General features: G+C 39.1%; 1 protein-coding gene across 9 annotated transcripts in view; it reads left to right on the top strand.

The window, feature by feature from the left end:
• Positions 1–27663, top strand: part of RAPGEF6 (Rap guanine nucleotide exchange factor 6) — a 133401-nt gene that overhangs the window by 97908 nt on the left and 7830 nt on the right. For 4 of the 9 annotated variants that reach the window (XM_069772658.1, XM_069772652.1, XM_069772653.1 and 1 more), the window contains 13 exons: positions 211–368; positions 1439–1453; positions 3918–4158; positions 5282–5665; positions 7723–7934; positions 8833–8956; positions 11090–11113; positions 13806–14026; positions 16442–16633; positions 18106–18240; positions 19644–19757; positions 23249–23474; positions 25439–25950. In XM_069772658.1, the coding sequence (XP_069628759.1) occupies positions 211–368; positions 1439–1453; positions 3918–4158; positions 5282–5665; positions 7723–7934; positions 8833–8956; positions 11090–11113; positions 13806–14026; positions 16442–16633; positions 18106–18240; positions 19644–19757; positions 23249–23474; positions 25439–25950 (2558 nt within the window). Of the gene's footprint in view, positions 1–210; positions 369–1438; positions 1454–3917; positions 4163–5281; positions 5666–7722; positions 7935–8832; positions 8957–11089; positions 11114–13805; positions 14027–16441; positions 16634–18105; positions 18241–19643; positions 19758–23248; positions 23475–25438; positions 25951–27663 lie in introns of those variants that run through there. The other 5 variants (XM_069772661.1, XM_069772654.1, XM_069772655.1 and 2 more) reach the window with 4 other exon arrangements.

Below are 27663 nucleotides of genomic sequence, written 5' to 3'. Positions count from 1 at the left end.
AAATCTGACCATAAATGCAGAACAAGACCAAAATACCTTTTTTCTCCCAGTAAACATTTCCAAATATGCTTTTCCTCTGTCCTTGTTTTGAAAGCCGGTCTACAACGTGTAATTAAAACATCCGAGTGCCATTATTTTTCTTAGTTTCATTCATCCCAAGATGAATATAAGGAACTTAATGCACATAATTGAAACAAAATTGTTTTGCAGTGATGGTAGTGTGAGCCAGTCGCAGGACGACAGCATTGTTGGGACTCGGCAGTGCAGACACAGCCTGGCCATCATGCCTATTCCAGGAACGCTCTCATCCAGTAGCCCTGACCTGTTGCAGCCTACAACTAGCATTCTGGATTTCTCTAATCCTTCAGGTAAAACAGCAGCATTTGCTTGATTTACAGGATGATTACAGGACAGCTGCTTCAGGGGGAAAATTACATCTTTTACCAGCATCAAACATGCTGAGTGCAGTTACCTGTTTGTCTTGTGGCCCTAACAGGTCCAAACTGGAGATTTGCTGAAAAGCCAAACTGCCTGAACCTCTCTTGCCTGCTTTTTTGTAATGTGACACTTTAGCTTGTTTTTACAAAGAAATGTATTTTGCCACCTCTGAGAGTCTTTAACTTGCTGGATTTTACTAGAACTCTGGTGGGAGCAGATTATCCTTGTCTGCACCTTTCTCTTTTGTCATGTCTTCCCAATACCAGTACTCCTGGTGATTTGACTTGTCCATCCACCATCTTTGAATATATATAGTTCAAGCAGTATTGTGGATGGAATAGGACTGCCATGGTACCAACATAGTGATATTAATGTTTAATGTGTTACAAACATTACATATATTCAGCTGTAGGTCTGAAAAACTGAAAAATGTTTTGAGATGTGTAGTCCATGCTTTCATTGCTATTACTGTAGGAATACAGTTTATGGGTGGCCGCAGGAGGCATTTGTTGTTATATGCAGCTGCCTGTAAACATGTCAAGTCAGAATCTTGTTTCCCTATTTCAAGTGTAAGTTCTGTGCATAATTATGTATTCTGTAAGTGCCTTGTGCCTATGACTTATGTTTATGTAAACTCGCAGATTTCCCCTTTAAAGGGGATATACACAGATACATCCTATCAAGTGCATAAATATCCATAGCAAGTAAGTTTCCTTTTTGCTGCAAATCCAGGTTCTTGCTGTCTGCATGAGACCTACACACATGTTCTCTAAGAATCTTCATTTAATACTATACAAGTTACTGCATAATATGCAATGTTGATAACTAGTCCTTCTTACCTTTACTTTAAATTTACAGTAACAAATATGCTGTCATTTTTGAATGGCAGAGAAAACCAAAATATTTCTGACAGTGTACTACATACACTTGATAAGTTTTGTAAACATCTAAATCTTGATCTGGTGTTGACACAGTTTTTTTCTTTTTTTCCTGCCCGCAGCTGTTGGGTTTTACTGTAAGTATCCTGATGTATAGCATCCTGTAGACCTTAATATTGCATGGCTTGCCTGTTAAACTTAACACTGTCATATGTTGCATTGACATAGTTATTATTGTTAAGGCATTAGATAGTCCTGTGCCCTGTAATCTTCCCTGAAATTAAACAAATCCGTAGGTTCTCTTTATGGGCACAGTGCTGTGCTGAGGCCAAGACTTGTGTTTTGTTCCCATTTCTGCCACCAACACACTGAATGACCTTCGGTAGGTCACTTCGCTTCTCTGTGACCTTGCTTTAAAGGAATGAAGTTGCTTACATCCCTTTTATAGAAATGGAAGTTTTAGATGATAACGTAGTTTGAGATTTAGTTTGTTCTTCTCTTGCACTCTGTATAACTAAAATTATGCGCATGCAAACTTGAAACCTGGTTTGTATTGTCAACACAAGATGAATAATGCATAAGAAAATAATTTTTATTAATGTTTACCTGCTTAGAAGCAAAGACCATGAAGACAGACATGTGCTTGTAATACAAGTTTCCCTCACCCATCACAAGTTACACCAAGTTTTGGTTGCATGGTGAAGTTTTGGCTGCATGGTGATTCTTTTTTCTTTTCTTCCCCCTGCCCCCCCCAATTATATTACAGTTTTTGGTTTGATACCTTGAGTGTGTTCTGATTTTTAGGTATATTGATACCAAGGTATAGATGTTTACATTTTCTCTTGATTTATTATGATTTTTATGAGTGCAGGCATTTCCCAAATTATTCAGTCTGTCATTTTCACCACTTTAACTCTGAAATAAGTGCATAATATTTATTTTTCATTTTATTGCCCCCATTCATATATACATGGAGCTTTTCAAATTCAACTATTCTGGTAATGTGATAGTCATAGTAATGAAACTGTTAGTAGATTTAGTTTTGAATCAGATTTTTTTTTTTTCCTAACACCCTGTTTCCTCCCGTCTTCCAATTTATTTACAGCTGATGTTTCTTTTTTCCAATGGCTGGAGACTTTTGATGCTGGCTCATAAATTACCTGCTTACTTTTTGCCCTGAAATTCCTGCTACTTGCCTCCATAAGACCCATTAAGTCCTGATACAAGAAAAAAGTAACACCAAGGTCACTGCCCCATTAAGGGAGGTCTTAATTTCTTCCTTAAGCAGTGGATTTTGACAGAGAAGAATTAATGTGTAGGTGATGGGGTAAGCAGCATGTAAAACTCGGTGCTCAGAGAGCTGATGCTGGAACGATCTTGATGCACAGCCCAGTACAATGATTCGCCTGGCAGAAGTGCCAATTCCCCTCGGACAGAGGGCATCCTGGTCGTTACCTCCCCACGGCACTCGCTGCCCTGCCGGGTGATCCGGGGGCTCCCCTTGGGTGGCAGGTCACATACCTCAATCCGTGGATTTGGCACTTTATCGCTGAGGTTATTAAAGGCTGGTCAGATAACAGGGAGAGAAGCGAAGGGCTGTTTTGGAGGCTGCTGCTGTAATAACAGCCCTTCAGTTCTCTCGTGGGGAGTCTCTGATGCAGGAGTTAATGGCACATCTGCCTCCAACGTGGTTTTTGAATAGCTGCAGGCTCTGAAGACGTGGCTGAGGGCTCAGAGAGAGCCTCCCACCTTCTTAGGTCTAGAGAAAACTTGTGAAGTTTTAGCCTTCAGAGTTTAGGGAGGGGATAAACCGTGCTTCCTGGAGCTTTAAATTAGCGTGCACTCTGACTCTTGACATTTTTTTTTTTCCAATCAGTTTTATTTTGAAAATCAAGCCTTCTGTAATAACTAATGGCACAAATTATTTCCAGTCATCAAGCTGTAGATTAAACGTGTGTTTCTTTAGATACTTATTTCCTGCTGTAGGCTGCCTCAGATAAAGCTGTTCTCCAGTGCATTTATAATACATAAAATGTCCTATAAATAAGTACACTAGCCAAAGAATTAACTGCTGGCAGCAGCTTAGTTCCTTCAGGGTGAGAGAGGGAGTGTAGAAGTTTGCAGCTAGTTATGGGAGCTACCAAATCTCCTTTCCTCTTCGCGTCCGCAGCCCATCGACGCGGGCTCGACGGCTTCCCACCTCTGGGAAGAGTGCCCTGGCACGTGTGTTGGTTCTGGCTCTCGCAAAGACAAAAGAGCCAAAGAAGGAACGATGCTGCCAAAGTTTTTGAGACACACTGAGAAGGACAGTGTACAGCTTAGTAATATATCCGGATATCTTGTACTTTGATTGTGGTTATGGGATGATAAAGTAATTGAGTGTGGAAATGCAGAGAGGAGAAGCGTCCTCTTTTTTTCCTCTCAAAGTTGAAGGAAACAACTGAATATATTAATGAATATTTGTCAAGTCCAGCATGGCTGCTTTTTCTTGCTAGCTGTTTATTTGTTTTCTGGCTATCAAATGAGACAGTAAATGACCTCGTGTCTTTTCAAGGGAAAAGTAACTTCACACATTAAAGGTGTTAACTCTGTTATTTTTAGATATTCCGGATCAAGTAATAAGAGTTTTCAAAGCAGATCAGCAGAGTTGTTACATTATCATCAGCAAAGACACTACAGCAAAAGAGGTTGTGAGTCACGCTGTCCACGAATTCAACTTGACGGGAGCCCCGGAGACCTACTCCCTCTGCGAAGTGTCTGTCAGCCCCGAGGGAGTCATCAAACAACGGAGACTCCCAGATCAGTTCTCCAAATTGGCCGACAGGATTCAACTCAATGGACGGTAAACGCGCCCTTGTTGTGATTTCAGTTTGGATTTATTTGCCTGTGCCTTTTAGGATTGAAACATCCAAAAGAAACATCATGAAGGGATGTTTTAATTAAAATAAACGGGTGTCTGTTAGAAGAACAAGCAAGTCAATGTCAGTAACTCACACTTTCCTCTCCTCTTTTGTTCCTTGTTTCATCTTCTGCACCCAAAAAACCCTTTCCCAAATCTGCAGCAAGCTTGCTTGATGACAACTAAATTTAGCAGATCAGGATAATGTATATAGTAGTTTACACTTAAAAAGTTATATTTGTTCTGACGCTTTCCACATGTACTTCAGGATTAAAACATGCAATTAATTTCTTAGTGACGTCATGTTGCAATGAACTGATACTAACCTGAGATAAATTCTTCCATTTTTATGTAAACAGTTATGAATGTTTCTGAAATGTAAAGTGCTTCAGTTTTATCTGATGACCTGATCCATACCAGCAGAAAGTTTATTAAGTAAAAAATTCTTTAGTTGTCTTTGCTAGGCAACAGAGGGAATTTATGAGGAATAAACTTTTGTATATCTCAAAGTCATCTGCTTGGGACCATGGAAATGAATTTTCCAGGTAGTATTCAGGAAATGAAAATGTATGTGCTTCATGTAAATATTAGTATGCCACACTAAAATTATGTAAGATACCACACTAAATTTGTGTAAGAAATGGAAAAATACATTAACAAGAGATTTCTCAGGACTAACGTCTATTTAAAATGTTATTTCACTGCTGAATTTACAAATGGAAAAGTAACTGACCTTTTTCTGAAGGTGAAAGCTACAGCATATTACAGAGTACAGTATAAGATGTATTAGCAAAGAGGTAGATTAAAAGAGCTTTTGAAATTTTTTTTTTTCCTTCAGTAATGATGGCATTTTATACTAGCTAGAGTACAAGGTTATGCTGACCCTTCTTGCCTCTGTCTTTGCCTCTTACATTGGGTTGTCAACAGCAACGTGCAAATACTCTCATGTAAGCACCCCTGCAGCGTCAGTAAAGTCCACGTTGATTGGTATAGTTCAGTGTCTTTGTGGTCACAAACCCTCTGAAGAGCATCTCTAATGCTTTATTGTAACTCAATTATTCTTTAGGTATTATCTAAAAAACAACATGGAGACAGAGACCTTATGCTCAGATGAGGATGCTCAAGAGCTACTGAGAGAAAGCCAAATTTCCCTCCTACAGCTGAGCACCATTGAGGTCGCCACTCAACTTTCCATGAGAGACTTTGAATTATTTCGCAATATTGAGCCTACAGAATACATCGATGACCTTTATAAGCTGGACTCCAAAACAGGAAATGCTCACCTGAAACAGTTTGAGGATGTCATAAATCAAGAGACATTCTGGGTTGCCATGGAAATTTTAGCAGAGCCCAACCAACTCAAAAGAATGAAGATTATTAAGCATTTCATTAAAATTGCCCTCCACTGTCGAGAATGCAAGAACTTCAATTCCATGTTCGCAGTTATAAGGTAAAACACTTCCCATTTGTCATATCTGATTTGTGCTGTCAAAGGCAATTCTGTTAATCTAAATGGAAGGAAAAGAAATAGGTATATCCTGAACAGATTACCGATGGTGCTGGGTGGTTTTAAGGGAATTACCAAGCTTTTAAAAAACCAGACTGTACAAGGGCTGTATTGTCGCTTGCTCAGCCTCAGAGGTTCAGTCTTATTGCGGTGGTCGATGTGACTGTCTCTTCCTTAACTGTTACCTAGCAGGGAAGGAGAAGATTTGGACAAAAGCACTGTTTGATTGATGAACTTCAGAAGCCTGCCTGAACATTGCTGTCATTTTCTGTGATTCTGGCACCCAATTTCCCTTCTTTTTTCAGTCATTGTTACTTTTTCAGTGTGCACTGAGTCATATGTGTGATGATGAGATTACTTTATTTCTTCCTTTCATTGTAAGGACTTCCTCAAATCAGTCTTGTTTTAGTTCAGTTTTCCTTTTCATTCTTTCCTGTAATCTGCTTGCTTCTCTATTTTTTTTTCTCTTCATTTGCACATTTAGACTTTCTCTTCTGACTTATCCTAGATGCTGCTACTTTAACAGCATGAGTTCAGCATTTCCTTTATTTGCAATTATCTTATACCCAGGTTTTACTTCAAGAAAAAAAAAAAAGGCACTGTGATTCATCAGACAAAGATCTGGATTCGTGCTGTATCCCAGCACCAGCACTATCTTTGAAAATACTATTTTTAAATATTCTCTTCCATGTCTAGCCAGTTTATCAAATGGTATTGGCTTCTGTTTAGTCATACATTAGAGAATTCATGAATTTCCTTAAAGGGTACAGGGCAATCACTGGGGCTGTGGCTACTCATTACATGGTGAATACACATGTAGATACTGAATCTAATTCCTATATTCTGCTCCATAATTTCTCATGTTTGTTGTAGGCGGAGAAATGACTCTTCCTGCTTCTCAGTCCAGTCTAATCAGGCCATGACTGAAGTGGTCTTTGGTCAGGAAAAAAGCAAATAAATTGGGTTTTGTTTTACTCTTATTTCTAGAGGAATATGTTTTTGTTAGCATATGCCACAGGGGTTCTCTTTCTTGCCTTGCTTTGCATTGCATGTCAATACGATGCCATATGGTTCATGAAATAGGAAGATAACCATTCTAATGTAGCATGTAAAAGAGGAGCTGTGTGGTGGCATATGTTTGATTTTTCACATGAGAGAAGGCTTTGTTTGTGGTTTGACAATAGCATGGAGAGAAATCTGTATAAAAAAAAATACAAAATGAGTTTCTGAAGTTTTCAAAATGAGAAAAAAAATCCTCTTAGAAGAGCAAATTCAGTAATTGTATGATTCTGGGTTTACTAGTGAATGCTGGAGAATATCACTTTCCAGTTCTGCAGCTACAAGGACGTTGCAGTCATTGCAAAATTTCTTGAGCAAAGTTGGTGACAAATTATGATAGGGAGGATGGATATATTTAATTTTTAAATTTTTTTTATTGCATCCAGATTAATTCTGGATACATTTTTACTTAATGAGACTGAGGGCATGATAACAAGTTTTAGCATGTCTCCTTGCTTCTAATTCTCAGTCTGTTTTGTTTACAAATGCTCCAAACATACTCCTCTTAAGTCTTGCCACTTTTGCTTGGGATAAGGTGTCCACTGTTCTCACTTGCTCCTGTAGCTGTGTGTTCACCTCATTAATTTTTCACCCTTTTTGTCCTTATTGTGGTATACATTTTTACAGGAGAGAAGTGGTTTTCAAATTAAATGGGCATCAGTACTGTGAGGACAGAGAGATTGTTTTGGCAGGCTAACTTGAAATTCGTACCTTGTGAATAGGAAACAGCCATGCTTTTTACAGTTCTCTTTTTCGCTTGCTCACAGGAATGAACAGCAGAGGTTTATTGTGATGAACTTGCAGCCTGGCGTTCACCCAGCTTTACAGTTAACCTTGTGAAAGCTATTTTTAATCCTTAAAACAAAAAACCAACCCTTCATTACCTTTCATAAGGAAGTAATTCCTCTAACAGCTAATAATGAAACGTATCTGCCTTACAGTGGGTTAAATCTAGCACCCGTAGCACGTCTCAGAGGCACTTGGGAAAAGTTACCAAGCAAGTATGAAAAGCACCTCAGAGACCTTCAAGATCTATTTGATCCATCTCGAAACATGGCAAAATACCGCAACATCCTTAGCAGCCAGAGTATGCAGCCTCCAATTATTCCACTTTTTCCTGTTGTCAAGAAGGATATCACATTTCTACATGAAGGTAATGTCAAACATAGAGAAATAATAAACTAAGCATTGAATATGCTTTAGCCCTTTCTTCAGTGCTCCGTGACTCAACCGGTGTCTAAAAGAAGCTGCCACCAGTAGGATGCTTTTGATGCATCCTTTATAGGAGTAACATAAAATAGAACTCGGAATGCATAATGCAAGGGACTGATGTTAGACAAAAATTAAAAATTAAATGCATGTTTTTAATATTTTAAAAGCAATGCTTAATCTTAGTCAGCTGTCTTAAGGTTTAGGATAGAAGAGTAGGTGAGTGTGCTAACTGGTAGTTACAGTATTTCAAATATATTTCTCTTACCAAAACTTGTTGCTGAGATGTTCCTACGTTTTCATTCCATGTTGTGGCTTTCAGACAGCTACGATGATACAACACCTCCTACTCTTGCTTTCAGCATTTTCAAGGGTTTTTGTTTAAACATTTCCATTTTTCCCCATTTTTTTTACACAAAGTTTTGTTCACAATTGTTTAAGGTTAAGCATTTCCAAATATGCCCACTTCTTGGTTGTGATGTTTCAGAAGTATTTGAACTTATTTCAGAATGTGAACGCTGCGATGTCAGTTCTATGCTTATAGTATTTTAACATCTATGCCAATGAATTTGGGCGTAGTTCACTTACTCCTTTTTCCTCCTACTAATACTTGTTACTTTAGAAATAGGTTAACAAGAGCAATGCTAGGTAGTCTGAGTGAGCCTGATTGTCATTTCTGTTTTGCCAGTTTCCTGTTTTCTTGCTATTTTGATTAAAGCAGTTTTGTTGATGGAGGGGCAGGGAGGGAAGATGGGTAATGTGGGGGACTTAGACGCACGTTGCCCATTAAAAAAGTATTTCTTACTCTCTTTTTTACATGTGTCTGTGTTTCAATTATGCAGGAAATGATTCTAAAGTGGATGGCCTGGTAAATTTTGAGAAACTCAGAATGATTGCCAAAGAAATTCGCCAAGTTGTCAGGATGACCTCAGCAAACATGGATCCAGCTGTAATGTTCAGACAAAGGTGTGCAATTTAGAAAGGCAGTAGGATTGAACGTGTCTCGGAGTGGGTAGGGATCCGGGTTTGTGTGTGCATCAGTATGTTAATATTTCATTGTGTAACTTTACCATTGACATTTACCATCAGAACAACAATCTTCATCAAATTATGGCAATACAATTGATGCTTCCAAGACCTGCTTTTAATGACTACTAAACCAATTTGTTGTCTTTAAAAAGCAAAGAAGAATAGGTTCTAATTTTAATGATTCATATTTTTGCTAAATAAAATGCTAGTGTCAGTAGAGTTTTGAGAGAGATACAATATTAGGGGGGTATAATATTATCTATATATGATAGAGAGACAAAAAGCACCTAAATCACCTATGTAGACATCTGAAATGTTGCTTCAAAACAAAACCACACTGATAACCTATTAAAAACCAAACAAAATATTTTTTATTTGTTCTATGCACAGCTTGCTCCACCTACATAATGATTGGTATGTTCAGGCTGTAAGTAGGTGTAGGGTGTTTTCTTGTTTTATTTTTTCCTTGTTTTTTGGTGGTTTTTGGTTTGGGTTTTTTTTTTCTTTTTTTTTTCTAATGCACAATATCCGTCAGGCTCTGTGTTGACAAACTGTAGAATAAAAACACCACGACTTCTAATCTGGTGCTGATTAGCTCCAGATTATATTTAGTGGAACTAAATATTTTCCTGCATCTGTTTTGCTTCCCACTGATTGAACTAAAAGCAGCAGCAACTCCATTGTGTCCGTGCAGGGTGCTGATGCCTGTAGATCCCTGCCGAGAAGACAGGTCTTGTCCTTTCCTTGCACTGTTAGTTTGCCTCTCAGACTAACGGGCCAGACAAAACCCCCTCAGGATGCAGTTCGGGTGGGGAGTTGGTGACAAGACGATGTCCTGTGCTGAATATGTAGCGTATGTAAGAGTGTAGAGATTTGGTTCCCTGTGGCCTTCCAATGGTCACGATTCACAAAGGATCACGAATCCTGTCTGGTTTTTGTTTTCAAGGCTGACTATCAGGAAACATAAGTATTTTGTTTAAAAGTAGTCCAGTTGAGGTTTGAGACAAAAATAACAGATCCCTTGTTAATGTTGTTTAAAGATGGATTCATTTCAAAGTGGAGATTCACCTTCATACTATTGGATTTGAATTAGCAAAATTTTAACAAAGTTATAAAGCTACATACTGTAAGTTATGATTGCTTTTCGGAAACTTTGGCATTCACAGATTAAATCAGTCTATAAATAAATTTCCCTGATGCCCCATGCACATTCAAAGACCTAATGAAGTCTAATCATTAAATGAATTTAGTAGTAAATAGTTACCTTTAGTATGTTTTTCAGAATTACAGAGCACATTTTAATGACCGTAATTTAAATTATGCACACTGACATAAAATGCTTAGGCATCTAATATTAGAGATAGTGCCAAAGATTAAAAGAAAATAATTCCATGTTTTCACATCATTTATATTCATTTTCATCGCCTCTGGTGTTTGATCTATCAGTTTGTGTTATGAAGCACCAATAAATGCTTTTGAAGATTAAAAAAGAACAAGAAAAGATGTTAGTGGTAACATGAGACTTCCTAGCAAGTTCGTTACCGATTAATATAGAGCATCTAGTGCATCTAGTTTTTCAGTGTGTATTTGGCAACTAGCTTGTTTTCCAGCAAGCAATCAAGGAGAAAACAACATCATAAACTTGAATGCTGATGATGATTTCTCATACGCTTACTGCAGTCCTAATGCAAAGAATAAATTAATTTAATCGCACTTTCTGCAATATGAATAAGTTAAACAGTTTTTGCTCACTCCATCAAAATTGAATTTGACTTCTGGGAAATACTTAACAAGAAAATTTAATGCGAGTTTGGTTTTTAAATTCATAGGTTAAACTTAAAACAAAAAAACTGATAGATGTTCTTCCACATTAAAGTATTTGAGCAAGTCCTGCCCTTGCATTCCATTAAACATTGTGTTATTGTTTGAGAAGAATTTTGCTGTATAGAAATTTTTTCTTTTCTGTTCTTTCCTGTCTACATCTTTCTTCCTGACTCTCAACTGTTTTATTTTTTTCCTGTGCTTTTCTGTTCAAATACATGCTTCAATGTATATGGCTCTTGCTTACAGGAAGAAGAGGTGGAGAAGTTTGGGGTAAGTGTAGAGATGAATGCAACTAAGATAAATAAAGATTATGCAACTCTTAACATACTGCATCCTCCTCGTTAGTGCATGCATCTGAAATACAGCATGCATTTTATTAACCCTGCAATACATCTTTTTTGGAAAACAGGACTAAGGGGTTACAGTCAACATTGTACTGCAGCTGTAAAAATTCTGAGTTGCTTTTGTGTACTAGATAAGTTGTTTTGAGTTTTGGCTTTATGCATTTAAAAAAAACCCTGCTGTGCAGTTATATTGGAAGGCAAACTATTTTGGGAAATAAATAACTTGCTTTTTAACGTGTAACAGAAAAGTTTAAGCCATTCTGCATTTTAAGCTATAAGGATATTTTGAATTGTGATAATGATATAGTAATTTCCTCCCTGAAGTTTGAGTTCAGGCTTCAAAGTGTTTATTTTTAGCATATATTTAAAATGTATCTCACATGTCATACACCAAAATCCTCATTGATTTCACTGGGAGTCTTGATTGTGCAAGGACTGAATAATGAAGTGACTACAGATGAGAGTACTAAGATTGGCTAGTGAAATTCCTGACACATGGCAGCGATTTTAAGATGACATTGTAGCCATGTTTTATGTGTTCTTATGTGTATTTTTGCCCATGAACTGTTATTGGTGAGCCTATGTGCCTTGGCACTTTGAAACTCTACTTTTCATACCGTGGGCATCTGGTTTAAAGCCAGCTCTATATTAGTATGTTGACATTTTGCATAGAGGGTGGAAGCAGAAATGCTTTGCCCTCCCTACAATCGCTTTGCAAGTCGCAGAGGAAGCCTGGTGTGGCAACGTGATTTGTCAGCAAAGAGTATCCAGGCTCTTCGTGCAGAAAACTGATTTATCCCCACCAGCAGTGATGGGGACAGTGCCGGGACTTGTGCGAGGCAAAGTGGGGAGAGCAGGTTTGGATAGTGGTCTCTGGCGTGAAGTCAGCAACGTGTGGATGCCCTTGGTGCGGGAGAGCTCGGCGGGCAGTGTTAGGTGGTCAACAATCAGCCGCTCACGGTGCAGCTCGCGGGGAGAAATACCTAGGACCCAGCTGAAACCACCCTAATTTTCACACCCTTGGGATTACTGTGCACAGAAGTGAATAAGGAAAAAGAATTTTTAAAGGAAATTGAATTAAATTGCCTTAAAAGGTCAAGTCCAGAGTTAAAAGAAAAACAGTATGTATGTAAGCAATAAAATATTTATATCATTAAAAATAAACGTAACATAGTTTCCTGTTTCATGATATAATAGGTATTTGCCTTGTTCTTGTCCATAGGAGTGCCCCGTTGGTTTGAGTAGCTGTGAACAGTCCATCGTGCCTTTTGCTGCTCTTTGCCTATAATAGCATTACTTTTTTATTTAATTAAGCAATAAATTTCTGCCAGTTTTTAAGCTTATATTTTCTCTTAGATTGATTTATTTAACACCATTGAAAATATTGTAGTCAGCTTTTTCCCACCATTTCTTATTTTTTAAGCTCAGTGTGCATGATTTGCTTAAGACTTCCTCAAACAATAGGTTTCATTCTGATTCTTTTAGCCATTATGTCTCTTCTGTGCTGGAGATTTGTTTATTCTGCCACTTGTGATTCTGTAAAGGCACCCAAGATCTTGATAAACATCTTTACAAATAATTTAGCCTTTTAAAATAAAGTTGTTATTCTGAATGTTTAAAAAAAACCCCACAAATAAACAACTTTAAACAACTTTATTGACACTTTCCATTAAAATTTACGTGTAACATATACTGTGATCTCCATTTATTAAAAAATGCATTAGGACTGGTGTGGCCATAGGACTTTTGACAGTTGAAACAGAAGTGATGTGTGTATTTGACCTGTACCAAGATCAGTTGTTTGGGCAGTGATTTGGCGTGAATAGGAGTGACTGTCAGGGAGGATAACTGATGTACGTTAACAATTTGGGGATTATTTGGTTTTGCTTCAGTTGCTGATAGAATTGGCAGCTCAAAATTAGGAGCGTTGAGGAGCGTCGTCTTTCATAGATGCAAGTCTGTACAAGTCTGGGCACATGTACGTTATCACTGCCTTCCTGACCTCTGTTGGGATAAGTTTTTTTTAATGAGCTGCTCTTCTGTGAATGTTTTTACTTAGTTGGAGAAAGAAGTTAAGTGTGTAATGTAATGTACTTTGCATATTTAACATAATTTTTCCTCTGCTTGAAACATTGTCAGAAGCTCAGTTTTCTAAGAGGATTACGATAGTCGCTCACTTCTGTACTCAGCTGAATTGCAAGAAGTTTCTGTTGTAAGCCTGATGCAAAGAGTGGGTACCAAATGCCTTAAACCAACAAAGTTATCAAGTTTGTCCACTCTTACAATCTGCAGTTGAAATAGCGTGGGTTTTGCAGAACAAGACTGAGATTCATTAGCAGAGCTAACTGGGTACTTTACGCAGCATTGTGCCTCATTCTTGCTAGCTCCACACTTTTGTATGCAATCCTTCTCTAGACTCAAATTGCTGCTATCAATTTACCAGAATATTTTAAGACAAGTGTTGTTTTAATGCTGTTCATCTTTTTAACTCATTTGCATCAGCATGCACTAGCCCTAACTGAAGATTATTGGTATTAATCTGCTTTGGCGTGTGCTGCTGTAGCTCCTCATTGCTGTTGAGAACTAAAAATTTACTGCTTTGCGCTCTTCTTTTATAGATCTCTGAGCCAGGGCAGCACAAACTCGAACATGCTGGATGTACAGGGAGGTGCTCACAAAAAACGTGCCCGACGCAGCTCGCTTCTGAATGCCAAGAAGCTGTACGAGGATGCCCAGATGGCAAGGAAGGTGAAGCAGTACTTGTCCAACCTGAATGTAGAGACAGACGAAGAAAAGATCCAAATATTGTCACTTCAGTGTGAGCCCGCTTATAGTACTCGTAAGTACAGTGATCTAGAAAGGTGTCACAATCTATGAAATTTATAAAAAATCTTGTTCCTTCCCTAGAAATACTCACTTAAGATGTATCTCTTCTCCCTTCAAGAAAAAATACCCTAGTAAGTGCTTGTTTGTCAATTGACATACTAACAGTTTCAGCAAGCCAGCATTTATCTTCGGATCTTGGTTGAGCTCAGAAAACTTCAGCGATGTTTTCTGCTTTGACTTTTAGTTCTTAAACTGTGTGTCTTTTCATCAGTCTGGAAGGAAATTCAATAGTACATTAGCTCTATTCTTGCCCTGCTGTCCTTGTACAGAATTAGGAAGGATAAAAGTAACGTTTGCCGTATGAACAGCAAGAAAATGAAGAGAGACAAAATCAATATAGAAACTGCAATGGATTACAGCTTAGAATAAGTGAAGATTGTTGAGAAGGAGAAGTTAGGTCAATATTGACTGATGGAATTGACATGGCTTGATGGTCAAAAATTGAGGGCTACAGCAGGACAGTTTCCATAATTTGAACTCCTGTGCAACTGTCTAACTAAAGAAACTGTTATCTGACCTGCTGTCTTACACAGTTCAGTAAATTTTTATTTAAAAATGAGAAATGGTAATTGCATTTTATTTCGGTCCTTAGAAATTGTCACTTGTTTGAAAGGTAGGTTTGTTCCAAAATGGAAGAGTAGCAACCTTGCTAATCAAAATGTTTCATGCTTGTCTGTTGTCCAAATGCAGCATTTTAAGACTTTTTTTGTTCTCAAATACCCTTTTGTCTCTGACAAGGTTAAGTTAAAAGCATGACTAGGAGATGGCATCTTGAAGGTAAAATTTTAAGTCCTTTCCATTATTCAGTATTAAGAATGCAAATCCTTGTTATTTCCTAAGGTGCCTTCCTATGCAATTTTTTTTTAACGTTACCTTTTTTAACATTTAACATGTGGGAATCCTGGAAATGGCCATACTTTACTCCCTTTTAAAAATGTTCAATTCTGTGTGTTCACACTGGCCTTGTGCCTGAGGTCGCCAGAAATCACAGGTAGCTCTGAACCACGGCATCCTACGCTGTTAATGGAGGTGTTCTGCTTGTGCTGTGTTCAGCCAGATACGTAATAGCACAGAATGCTTCTGCTTAGAGGTAACACCATTGTGGGTTTTATGCTTTACTCCCCCACCAAAACAATAAATTAAAGCATGTCAGGATGAACTCTTGATAGATGATGTATGTGCAAACATAACAGGTGGCCATAGTATGCCCAGGAGACAAACAGAAATGTTACAACGTTGTTTTTCAATTGTTTTAAATCATATAAAATCTTGTTTGCGCAGTGCTAGCCGTAGATATTTGGAAGTAAAAATAGGGAATATAAACTGACCATTTTACTCCACGTAGTTAAGCAAATCAAGTCCTTCTTTTCTTAAACCTCACAAAAATAAAATGAAGGTTAAGTGGATATACAAATAAATATATAGTAGAGTGGCATATTATTAAAGTACCTATTTTTAAAAACTAGAAGAAAACACCCCAAACCCCCAAAACACAGGTAATTGATCTGCTTGAGATTATACTCATAGTTTGCAGAGCTAGCAGAAGGGATGGGAAGCGATGTGGAGCACGAGGGAACTGCCAGCCCTCTCCTGTTTTTTGTTCTGGTGGAGTGGGAGCACTGAACTGCTCCCGGGGCAGTTCCTCCGCACTTGGTGCGTTTCCCCACATTTAAATTTTGACCAAGTAGCTTTGAATCAGGGAGCCTGGTACATGGTTTTGCAGATTGGTTTTGTGCAGATTTGGGGTTTTTTGCACATATCCAGAGAAGTAGGAGGTACAGCTCCCCAGTCTCTTATCTCAGTAGTAAGATTCTCCTGGCCTTGCTTGCAGAAGGAACCAGCAGCAGCAACACTGCAATCCAGACTTTTCCAGGGGAATTTAAGGAGAAGTCAGGTGGCCTTAACTTCAGAGTTTATTAATTGCTATGTGATTAAAGTAGAAACTGAATCGGGGCTCTGTGTTGCAAATCAATTGTGCCACCTAGTGAAAGCTTTGATGCCAATTGCAAAACAACCGTTCCTTCTCCCTTTGGTGGCATTACGTAATTTTGAAGGAGATGTTGTTCTATTTTGCACCTTATGTACAAACGTCTAAAATACAGACTTTAATTGTGGAAATAAATCACATTTTTTGTCTTTTGATAAAGTACCTGTATGACACTTTAAAGAGTTCAGGTTTTTTAATGCCATTTCATGTAATGGCCTCCTCAGTATAATGAGACAGGTGTGTTTGGAATAGAAATGGTTTCAGATACGTTTTATCTGCTTCGTGCCATGGTTGCTTTGTCTGGATGGTTGTACTCAGAACAATTGTAATAATCCTGCAATTCAAAGTGCAAGATATTTATATACAATTTTTCTGTAACAGTGACAAAGAATTTAAGTGAGAGAAGAGGCGCGAAATCCTCAGAAATGTCTCCAGTACCCATGAGATCAATTGGCCAAACCACTAAAGCCCATCAGCATCAACAAAACAGGATGAGTCAAGTTCTTCAGGTTCCAACTGTGAATTTATACCCCAGTAGGAAAAAGGGACTGACAAAGGATCATGTCACATTCAGTGAGTATCTTCAGTTCACCTGTCTGGAGTGTTTTATAAATGCAGTAGATAAGAGGGTGGAGCTGTTTGTAGCTGGGTGGATTATTTGAGCTACCATTGTGCTTCATTCACTTCATTCACTTTAAAATAGCTGAAGCATATTACTGTATTTTAAGAGAGCGTGCCATTTACTTAGTCATTTGCACAGTCTTTAATAACTTTTCTTACAACAGGTAATGATAAGGTGCTGTCTCCGAATATGCTTTTGTTTTGTCACTTTCTTTTTTCTCTTGAACTAAAGAACACGTTGTAACTGAAGTGATCTTAGTATTTCTCTCTCAAACAGGTCAGATGTACTGTGTTAAGTCTTTTACTGTGTATTTCTGCGTTCTGAAGAGATCTTGCACAAACAGAGTAGAACAACATTGCTTGTTTCTTTCCATGACAAAATGAAGTATAATATATTTAGGTGAAATCATTGAAACAAATCACAGACATTCAGTATTTTAACGTCTGGAGCACCATTATAACAACGTTATTGTCAATGGAGCAACATATGTTATTAGTTGCTCCTAGTAAGCACCAATTTTTCTCTGTCTCTAAATTTGCTAGTTGCAAAGCAGTATTATGTATTAAAATGCTCTTGACCTCTATTTACGTAACTTGTTATCATTTGAAAGCTACAATTGTGGGTTATTAAATAAAGTTAGTTGCAGTCAGTAAATGATACAAAATGATTCTATGATACATCGAGCATCAATTAAAATAGCTTCTAAAAACAATATATTGCAGCATATAAAGTTTTCTAGTTAATATTTATTTCATGTCTCCTCTTAAAAACCTGTGCAACTTGATATGTTCCAGAAGCTTTGCAGAGAGATGTTTCTTCATTCCCGTGTGTTAAGTGTTCAGTGTTGATCTAACAAGCTATTGAGAACTTAACTGAACTCCTCAGCACTCTGTCCTCTGCAAGGTGGTCTAGTAGTGAACAAGAAATACCACAGCACCAGTTTAAGTACAGTGGTGCACTGGTTTTGCTAAACTTGCTAAGTTGTGTATAGTGCTCATGGCTGCTGATTTCAGAACTCCTGACTGTGAAAATCTTGAACTGACTTGTTGGCTATGACACAAATTGTTTTTAACACTGTCCCAATGGTGTCATGGGCAAGGGTTTCCTCTAAGCTTTACACGTTACACAGTTTATAGTCCTTTGCAAAAACCACAACTAGTGTATCTGTTGCAATGGTTCTGGTTATGACCTGGGTGTTTCAACACACTTCAGATGAGCACCCAGTGGTAGCAGTGGCTGCTGCTGATCTGATCTAAACTTGAAATGGAGACTGACTCCACCTGCAGAAATCATCTGAGCATCTGCTCCTCTCTTTGCTGAATACTCTGGTGATTGTTCAACACGGTGCTTATTTGAGTTTAAACAGGTATCGCTGACTTGAAAGAAGAAGAATATGCAGTAAATGATTCTGTTGTTTTCATAGGTACAGGGTCCCCACAGAAGTCATTAAGCTTGTCTGAGGAAGTAAGTAGTAAGAAACAAACAGATGACACTATGTCCATGGCATCTTCTCTGCACTCCAGCCCACCTGCTTCTCCTCAGGGCTCTCCACGCAAAGGTATGTGTGCTGCGTGAACGTTCACAGCGCACATGTCAGCATCCGTCTCGGGAACTCATGCCTGTATTGCACTAAAACCAGGGTGGGCAGTGGCAGGAATATCTGTTGGTAATGACATGTAAGGGAAGTAGTAGCTTGGAATATCCATGTCAAGAATGGAATTTGATCTTTCTATGAATAGGCACAGCTTTTCAATGTATTTATATGTTTTGGCCTTAAAAGTCACCTACTATTTAAAAAGGGGAACAACTGTTTTCTTAAAAATTGCTTAAGTGCTTCTGACAGCATTCCCAATCGATTGTAAGTGCTGACACCTGCCAGCATATCAGTTCAGACTTAGGTGGCCACCTCCATGAATGGGATTTGCAGACCTGGGGATTTCTTGAAGACGACAGTGTTGGACAGAAACTGTTGAGACATCTTATGTTTCTGCCTAAGGTAGCTGGAATATCAGGTGATTAGATGGAGCTGGAGATAAAATGCTGTTGTAGTTCTTCAGAACAGATGGTTGTGGTAGCTGCAAGAGTAGTGCATCCATCTAAATCCTCAAGGCGCTATTCATATTTTTTGTTCTTGTGCACAGGGCTTTGTATACATCCCTGTCTATCGTGATGCCCTGAGAATCCATATTTATTTTTTGATGTCTTCGTCTTAAAAGACCTGCATCACTTCATCATTAGTCAACCTTGGATGGGAATTCATTTGAAATCTTTTAACACCACTGTGTAGTCAGCCAGTGTGGTCAGTGTCGAACGGTGTAAGGCATTTCTCCCTCCCTTCTGTGCTGCTTTTGACTCACTTGACAGCCCAAAGCCACTGGATTAGCATGGCATGGCATGGTGACTTACTGCATCTTCTCACCCTTCTCAGTGGGAGATCATGCTGGTCCATCCACTTCTACCTTCACAAGATACTGTTTCCTTTAGGAGAATGCCACTTACTTTAATTAAACACAGCATATGTATAAGAAGCTTAATTACTTGGGTTGCCAAACCTAGCTCCACTGAGATTTTTGAGCATTGCTTATAAACGTGTTATTTTTGTTAACTTTCATCTGGTTCTTTGAAAATAATATTTTGTTTCTCTGGGATTATTTCATTAATTCAACTTGCTCTCAGCATATTTTTAGCACTGATCTAATTTGATTGAGGTGATCCATACCCTGTTGTATGTGTAGTGCTAACAGCTCATTGAACTAAAATTAGGTGCTTCACAGACAGCTGACAGACATAATTTTAGGTATGAACACATTCCACTTAATCTTAGATTTCATTTTCTTTTGAGCTATACCCAAGTGATATGCAAACAGGATTGAAGAAAAAAGGTTTTAAAATCAGAATGTTATTTTTGCTGTTATTTATCTCATCACTTACCAAGATCTGCCTGTATGTATTTTATTGTAGTTGGTAACATCCAAAGGTCGGATAACTGCAGTCAGATGAATCTCTCTGGCTCTTCCTCGTCACTCGCCAGTGAAACCAGCAACAAGAACAGTGGACAACGCAGCTATGGAATAGGTGGGGCTTATTTACAAAAGAAAATTTTGATGATTTGCAAAGCAAGAGACAGTTCTGTCATAAGTGAAAAAAGAGAAAGAGAGGATGAGAGTGAAAAGGCAGAAGCTGAGCGTGTGCACAGGAAAATGAAGGGACCCCGGTTTAGAAGACTTAGGGAAAGAAGCTTCTCCAGGGAAAGAACAGCTTTTACTGCAAAAAGGGGAGTGGAGCACATTGAAGCCTCAGAAGGGGGTGAAAACCAAAAGGAGAAAGACAGTGATGCTCTGAGTACAGCAAGTATCTATAGCAACAGCAGTCTGTGGACACCTTACTGCCTATGCATGAAGTCTAGAAGGAGAAGGAAGACTACATGATGCATTTTTAGAAGAAAGACTATGATGTCCACTTTGTGTCAGATACACTGATTTTTGTCTAAGTTATTTTAGCATTATTCATTTACGTGTTTAAGCTGTTTAATGTGCTTCCCTTCCAGATATTTGTGTCAGTTATTTATAGCTAATCACCCTTACAGTGCAGTGAAGACAATAATGTGAAGTTTAGAAAATCAAGGAACAGGTACAGTGGCAGTTCTGTTACTTAGTGTTTCGCAAATGCCAATGAAACAGTAAGTTCTGCAACATTCTCTTAATTAGACTCTAGATAGTCCCTCATATGGTGTAAATTGAATGCTCACTTCCAGTGTTGGTGTATGTTTGCATTGGTCACATCTTCTTCTGCTAACCTTTTCAGCCCAGCAAAGACTTGCATTTAGTCTGTTTATATACATGTGCTGTTATTCAATGACTCAGCTTTCAGATAGTGTTAATCTCTTTAATGAAGAGGAGTCCTTTTGTTCTCCAGATCTTTGAAGTTCTTGAAGAGAGTGTCTTAGAATTAAGATGCACTGTGAGAGCGTTTCTTACTGCAGTACAGTTGTGTTAACTTTAAGGAGTCCGTTAGACAAAGTAAAGTATATGAGGTATTAGTTATTGTCAAAGGAAAGGAAACTGAAATTTAATCTTAAAAATGCTGGTCTTAAATATGGTTTTCTTTCATTCATAAGGTTCAGTTCTTTAATTTGATAATATTGATATTTAATGCTCATATTTGCTCTTAAAATCGTACAGCAATAATCAAGCTTAAGCTGTGAAATCTCTCAAATTGAGCTGTATGCTCAGTGGTATGTATACCAGTGGCTCCAGATGCCATATTATATGATCTCTGTATTTTTTACGAACTTAGTGGCATCAATCTTCTGTATTAAGTTGTGTGTATCACTGGCGTGGCTTTTACACTGCCTGGTCATTTCACGTTTTCACCTAATTGATGTAAATATATGGCAGTCCAGCTCAAAGGCACATGTAGGTAGAAATGAAGTGAGAAATCGGGTGATTGGTAGGAATTTGGGAAAAAATGCTTATCTGAGGACTGTGTCAACAGTGTATTAATGTGGTCTCCTGTAAAGAAAGACCATGTTTTGATTAATTTACAGATGCTTGTTTACCTATACATGAAGGAGTTGATGATCCAGTATTTTCAAATAAAGGTTCTAAGTTTGTAAATTTTATGCACATACTGTAAGGCATATCATAGACTCTGTTCTCCTAGTGAAGACAGGGAATATATTTCCTGAGGTGCAGTGGATTTGCTATAGAGAAACCCACTGGGAACTTAAAGAAAAAAATATTTGAATTGACAAACTCCAAAACAACACCACAGTCCTTAATCCAAGACCTTTTGCCCTCAGATAAAGAGGAACAAACCGCAACTGTGGGCCAGAGTTATTGGAAGCAAAAAGTTTTGAGGTTTCTTTATTAAAAAAAAAAAAAAAAAAAAAGGCAAACCGATTTAACAGACACCTCCTGATTTTGTTGCCTGACAGCACAAGAGAATGAACTTTGATCTGCCCGTGAGATGGTGCATGGGTTTACCTAAGGAGGTGAATACTCCAGAGAGCTTGAAATCTGAACATCCTAAATTTGCTGCTGCAACTGAAGGCCCATAACTCTATGGGGCCTGATGGGATTCATCGCAGGGTACTGAAAGAGTCAGATGATGTTATTGCTAGACCTCTCTCAGTTATTTGTCAATGATCTTGGGACTCTGGAGAAGGTCCCAGTCAACTGGAAGCTAGCAAATGTTATTCCAATTTTCAAGGAAGGCAAGAAAGATGACCCTGGTAATTATAAGCCTGTCAGTCTCACTTCAGTGCCAGGTAAAATGATTGAGAAGATTATTCTGGGAGTTACTGAGAAATGCTTGAAAGACCATGCGGTCATGAGTCAAAGCCAGCGTGGGTTCATGAAGGGAAGCTTGAAGTTCAGATTGAATATTAGGGAATAAGTTCTTCACTGAGGGGCTGGTCAAGCACTGGAACAAGCTGCCCAGGGAAGTGGTCATGGCGCCAAGCCTGTCGGTGTTCAAGAAGCATTCAGACAATGCTCTTAGATACATGGTTCAACTTTTAGGTTGCCCTGTGTGGAGGGAGACCAGGCGCTAAACCTGAAGGACTTCAGTGTGGTTTCCCTCAGACCAGCGCAGATGCACTTTGCCGAGTTCAGTTCATTTCAATTCTTTCCCTGATTCTCTAAGGTCATAAAAATAAATGATTTAGGCAAGTTGTCCATGCAAAGGGCTTTTTCTGATGCAGCCTGGGGACAGGTGTCCCATCCAGAATCACTTTAACTCTACCAGCAGAAGTGTCTACAGGATATATGTAGCCAGAGCCCATGGAAGTCCCCAGTATAGTAGTCTCTTTTATGCTCACTCCAGGTAATAGGAAGAGGAGGTGTTGGATATATGAGGCTATATATACATTTGTGTTTGAAAGAAGTTATCTGAGGCTAAGGGTAAGAAAGCAGAAAAAATTCATTATATATTTTGCCCTGAAACTGTTGAGGTCTTCAGCTATTTCCCTTCTGCGGGAGCAATGCTGGCGCCTGGTCTAGCTCCTGCCAAAGTTGTGTTTCCTGCTTTTGCTTCCTTCTCTGTTAATTTTGGAACAGATTATAAAACTGAAGTGGACCATATGGCTAATCCCTGAGTGCTAATAGCTGGCTTTTACCTTAGTCAGCATCTCCTCATCCACTGCCAAAAACTTTTTTTGAGTCTCACACGACAGTAGGGCAGAGGGATAGTGGGAAATGCACTGCATTTATACTAGAGGACTCAGCGCCTGCAAAATTGGAGACATCTGATCCATCCACCCACTATTGATGCTGCAACTGTTGATCCTGTTTATGTAGGTTTAACCTTCTGGTCTGGAGAGTAGTGGAGTTGCAGGTAGGTTATTGGTGTCACCAGGCTTACATTAATAAACTACAGTGATAGATGCTGATAGGTGCTAGAAGCTTTAGTACCCTAAAAAGTTCAGTGGACCGATGGTATGTAAACAGGGTTTGATTGTTTTTTCTTTTAAATATCCTTGCTGAAATGTGTGTGTCAATACTTTGTTGTTGTACCTAGTAAACTGGAATTGCTCTTTGACCAAGACGTTCTCTTCTCTCCTTTAGGCTACGCCCTCATACCTTCCACTAAATCTGATAACTTCTCGGATTCCAGTCACAGTGAGATTTCATCCCGCTCCAGCATTGTGAGCAACTGCTCAGTGGACTCAATGTCAGCAGCGCTGCAGGACGAGAGGAGTTTGTCCCAGTCTCTTATTGTGGTGGATTCGGGGGGGGCAGAGAGAAAAGAGCATCCTCAGCCGATGGCTGATTATGGCCAGCCGTGCCCGGGGTAAGATGCAACTGCTTTTGGTTGGGCTCGGTGTCCTGGTGTTAGAAAGGGTAACAAAGCTTTGGTCGGGACACAGTTATGCACTCTACTGTGGTTATTAAGCTCTTGCTAGAAGCTGGAGTACTGGTTCCTCTGTATGGGAAGAGCTTGTTTTCCCAAGAAACTTGCAGTATTACTTGGGTAGACAACAGCTTGTTCCCATCGGTGGGGTTCAGATGGATGTCTTTTGCAGGAGACTGTGAATGTGTTAAAAGCTAGGACGATACTTAACAAATTAGTCCAGTAGTGAGAGACAGCAGAACAGGAATAGGATATTATCAATTCTCTCTGAGTCAGCAGTGCCAGTCACTTAACATACTCTAATGTGGTTTTTAAGGATTTTCATTATTACCATTTGTTGCTTAGGTGGACTGGAAGCTTTCTGCTGCTGTCTTCCTCAGAGTTTCCACACACAAGGTCTTGTTACTTTAGTACAATGAGAACTTGTCCTGAGACGCCACATCGAACTGGAAATTTTTGGTTTTGTCTTGCTAGATGTTAAGCCTCGATCCATAGGATTTAAGGATTCCTTGGGAGAGCATATTCTGTTCTCAAATGTTGTGGATTCAAGTCAGTGGAGTTGCTCCTTTACTAATTTTTATAGCTTATCTCTAAAGCAATATAAGGTTTTTATGATTGCACTCTATAAAGAGCTGTATGTTGTTTCTGTATAATTGATTATAATACACCAGTATTCTGTGGTGGTCTCTCCCCTGTAAAAAAGCTTATTAGTCTACGCTTTGCTAAAGTGATGCAGCTCTTAAGAAATTAGTGATTCGGTTTATTTCATTGGGCTAAAATGGGAATTTAAAGACGTGCTTCATAAACAAAAATAATTCCCTTTTCTAAAAGGCATACGCACACCAAGAGTTTAGTCAGAGCAGTAACAGTGTCCTGAGCGAAATGCCCCTTCATACTGGCTATGAAAAGCCACCTTCAGTGGTGGCTGAAGTAGAGGGAATCGCACCAAGGACATTGCTGCCCTCTAAACTCGCTCTTCTCTTTGCAAATTAAAAGCAGATTGTTCATGTTTTGTGGTTGTGCCTTTATGCCTTAGTTTCAGTGGGGTTTGGAGGGAAGAAAGCAGGTTTTATGCTAAATTTATGAAATAGAAAAGCAAGGAAAAAAAAGTTTGCACATATCGCAGAAATGTTCCTTGATTTCACAACGTGTCAGTAAACTGCTGAGGGATAGTGTTGAATTTTAATGTTGTGCTGCCCATGTGTTTGTGAACATAACCAGAAATAGTTAAGAGACTTGAATAATGTCTAGCAATCCTAACTTCATGTATTCTAAATTCATGCAAACCTGGCTTTATTTTTTTCCCCTTAATGATGCATTGACAGCGATTAGAGCCTTTAGCAGCCATTTCTTGAAACAAGGAATTTTGTACTTGCGTTTTCAGAATCTGTCATTCCACATCGTTTCCACAAATGTTATTTATGCCCAATAATTCCAAATGTACTTGAAATACAACTACCTCCACTCTGTCTAAACAACTTTGTCGTTGCCAGGGAAGGAGTTGTTTTTTATTCTAAACACTTATTTTGGTTTTAGTTTATAAATGCGAAGAAGGTGGTAGTAGCCTGAAACTAAGAGGTGATTACTCCTCTGCTTTCTCTCAGTCACTGTATTGCTGTAGTTGATAAAGGAAGGCTTCTGTGGACCAGATTTTTATGGATCTGGGGGTCAAGCCTGTAAATGCCTGTTACAGACTTCTTATTCCCTTGGGAATAGCTTCCCTGCTGCCATGTGCAGTAAAGAGTCGGGAATAATGGTGTCTCGTGTCAGTGTTCCCGTGTGCCTACCTATTTTAAAACCCCTTCAGCAGTCTTTAAAGCCAGATAATTGTCTCTGAGTATGTCACTCTTACTGTAAAAGCTTATGAGTTGTTTTTTTCTGATTTCTGTTGTTTTCAAACATAGCTGGTCAATCAGCAGGCCTGCTCTCATCAGAGGGATGGCTTTCACGTCCTCCATGAGCAGCGAGGAGATCTCCCATGAACATATCACGGTAGAGGCAGCAGATAGCGGCCGGGGAAGCTGGACGTCATGCTCAAGTAGTTCTCATGACAACTTCCAGAATATCCCAAACCAGAAGAGCTGGGATCTCCTCAATTCTTACCGTCACACCCAGCTGGACGGACCTATAGCTGAAGTCGATCCCACAAACTGTTACTCTGAGGAGGCTTATTTGTATTCTGAAGCCTTTTCCAAAACCAACAGGCAGTCGAAAGCCAGCGTGGAGCTCGATCAGTCTCGGCAGAGCTGGGCCTCCTCCAGCTCGCTGTCGGACACCTACGAAACAAACTATGGGACAATTAAGCGGAGGGGGCTGGAGAACTCTACAGCAGAGCAGGCGGAGGTTTTGGACTCTAAACCAGGCGCTGATACAACTTACAAAACTGTTACTTCGAGTACAGAAAAAGGCCTGATAGGTAAGCCAAGCCAATAGCTTGTGGAAGCTTCTACATCTGTTTTTCATTTTGATATTGAGTTGTTAAGAAATGACATCAGCAGGTCTGGGGGCTGGATGGCATGTTAAATTCAGCTTTACATGTGGTTTTACTCAGAACACTACGCAGACAGTGTGTTTTCAAGTCACCTTCTTTTGCATTAGGAAAATTGAAATAATACACCTGTCCGTTTCCCAGTCACTTTATGGGTCTGCAGGAGAAGTGTCTTCATGAAAATGTCAGGCAGTTCCTCTCTGTAATATGGCCATTTATTTTTTTGGATGATTTTTGGAAACACTCGTCACTGTAGTAGACGTTCCTCTGGCAAGGAGCAACGAGCATGGTTTCTTGAAGTCCATATAATACAGACTTCCCATGAACCCGAGAGGGAAGAGCACGACTGCTGAGAGGTGCAGAGCTCTCCCAGCTCTCTGGAGCCGAGGCACCTTTCATCCACAGGCCTTCTGTCTCTGGAAGCTTAAGGGCAAAGTGGATTCCCTTCCTGTCTTTGCTATGTTAAACTGTCATTTATTTGGTTATACAGCTGCAGTTTGGCTACATATGAAAGGAGAAAAACTTATAAAATGTGTTTTCAAAGATGCATAGTTCTACCGAGCAAGATGTTCTTTCCCTGACCTAGTGAGTTCAGCAGCCAAAACTAAAGGAACTGGGTTAGGAACAAGATAAAACATGGAGTGCAAAGCTTTCTAGACTATAAGTCAAGGGTGCAGCTGAAATGCAATTTAATTACTGACTAGATTGCTAGAGGGGTTTATGTTATCAAAGGTAATTACCTGAATAAACATCGCACGTAGGGTGGAGGTCTTGGATTGCAATCCTCCTCCTTGGCTTTATAGAAGAAAGGCAGCTTGGTGGAGCCGTGCAGAAAACTTGCTCACAGCTCACTCCTGGGCATGTGCTCTGCGCTTGTAGCCTTTCAGAGCTGCTCATAAGCCTCCGAGTTGTTTTAGGAGATGACATGTTGGCTATTCAGTACATGCTATCTTTCCTCACAGCTCTTCCCCTTCTTTTTAATTCTCTTTACATACTGCACCATATAGCTTGCCTCCTTTGTGCAGTCACAGCACACTGGTACGAAACACTCAGCAGCGTGCTTCAGTAGAGCGTGCGTATGTCTACTTAAGCAAAGATCTGATAGAGGTGGATATAATTTCTAGTTTGCAAATGCAAATCTGTTAGCTATTCACCACCATACAATATGCCAAAGATACTTTCACTTTATTTCACCATTTGCTTATTCTCTACGAACAGCTTGTTGCCAGAGTCTGTAATGACTGCATGAGTTCAGAATATTGTAAACAAAAGAAGAATCTTCAGTTCATTTGCTTAATGAGCGTTGGTGTTGAATAGTCCCCCAAAAGAATTGGCACAAGCTTTCTTGCCTGAAACCTTTAAAATGGAGCTGGAAAGGCACTGCCCACATACTAATGGCAGAATGTGGTCTTGGTATAATCCATAAAAGTGGTGGCTTCATAACTTCACGTGTATCTCTGCCCTCTGCAACGTCGAACGCTTCTTGCTGCAACCTTTGCTTTAGCAGCAGAGAAGTTGTGGAATGGTGACGTGCCATTGCTATACATCCAAAGGGAAAAAGCTTTTCTGTTACTTTTACCTATAGTAGACATTAAAATTTATATTGCTGCCTTTCAGTAACATTTGCCTTAACCACTGTGT

This window comes from Haliaeetus albicilla, chromosome 27, assembly GCF_947461875.1.
Source record: "Haliaeetus albicilla chromosome 27, bHalAlb1.1, whole genome shotgun sequence".
In the NCBI taxonomy this organism is placed as follows: Eukaryota; Metazoa; Chordata; class Aves; order Accipitriformes; family Accipitridae; genus Haliaeetus; species Haliaeetus albicilla.
Note: the sequence above shows the minus strand (reverse complement) of the source record. Positions and strands in the feature narration are given on the sequence as shown.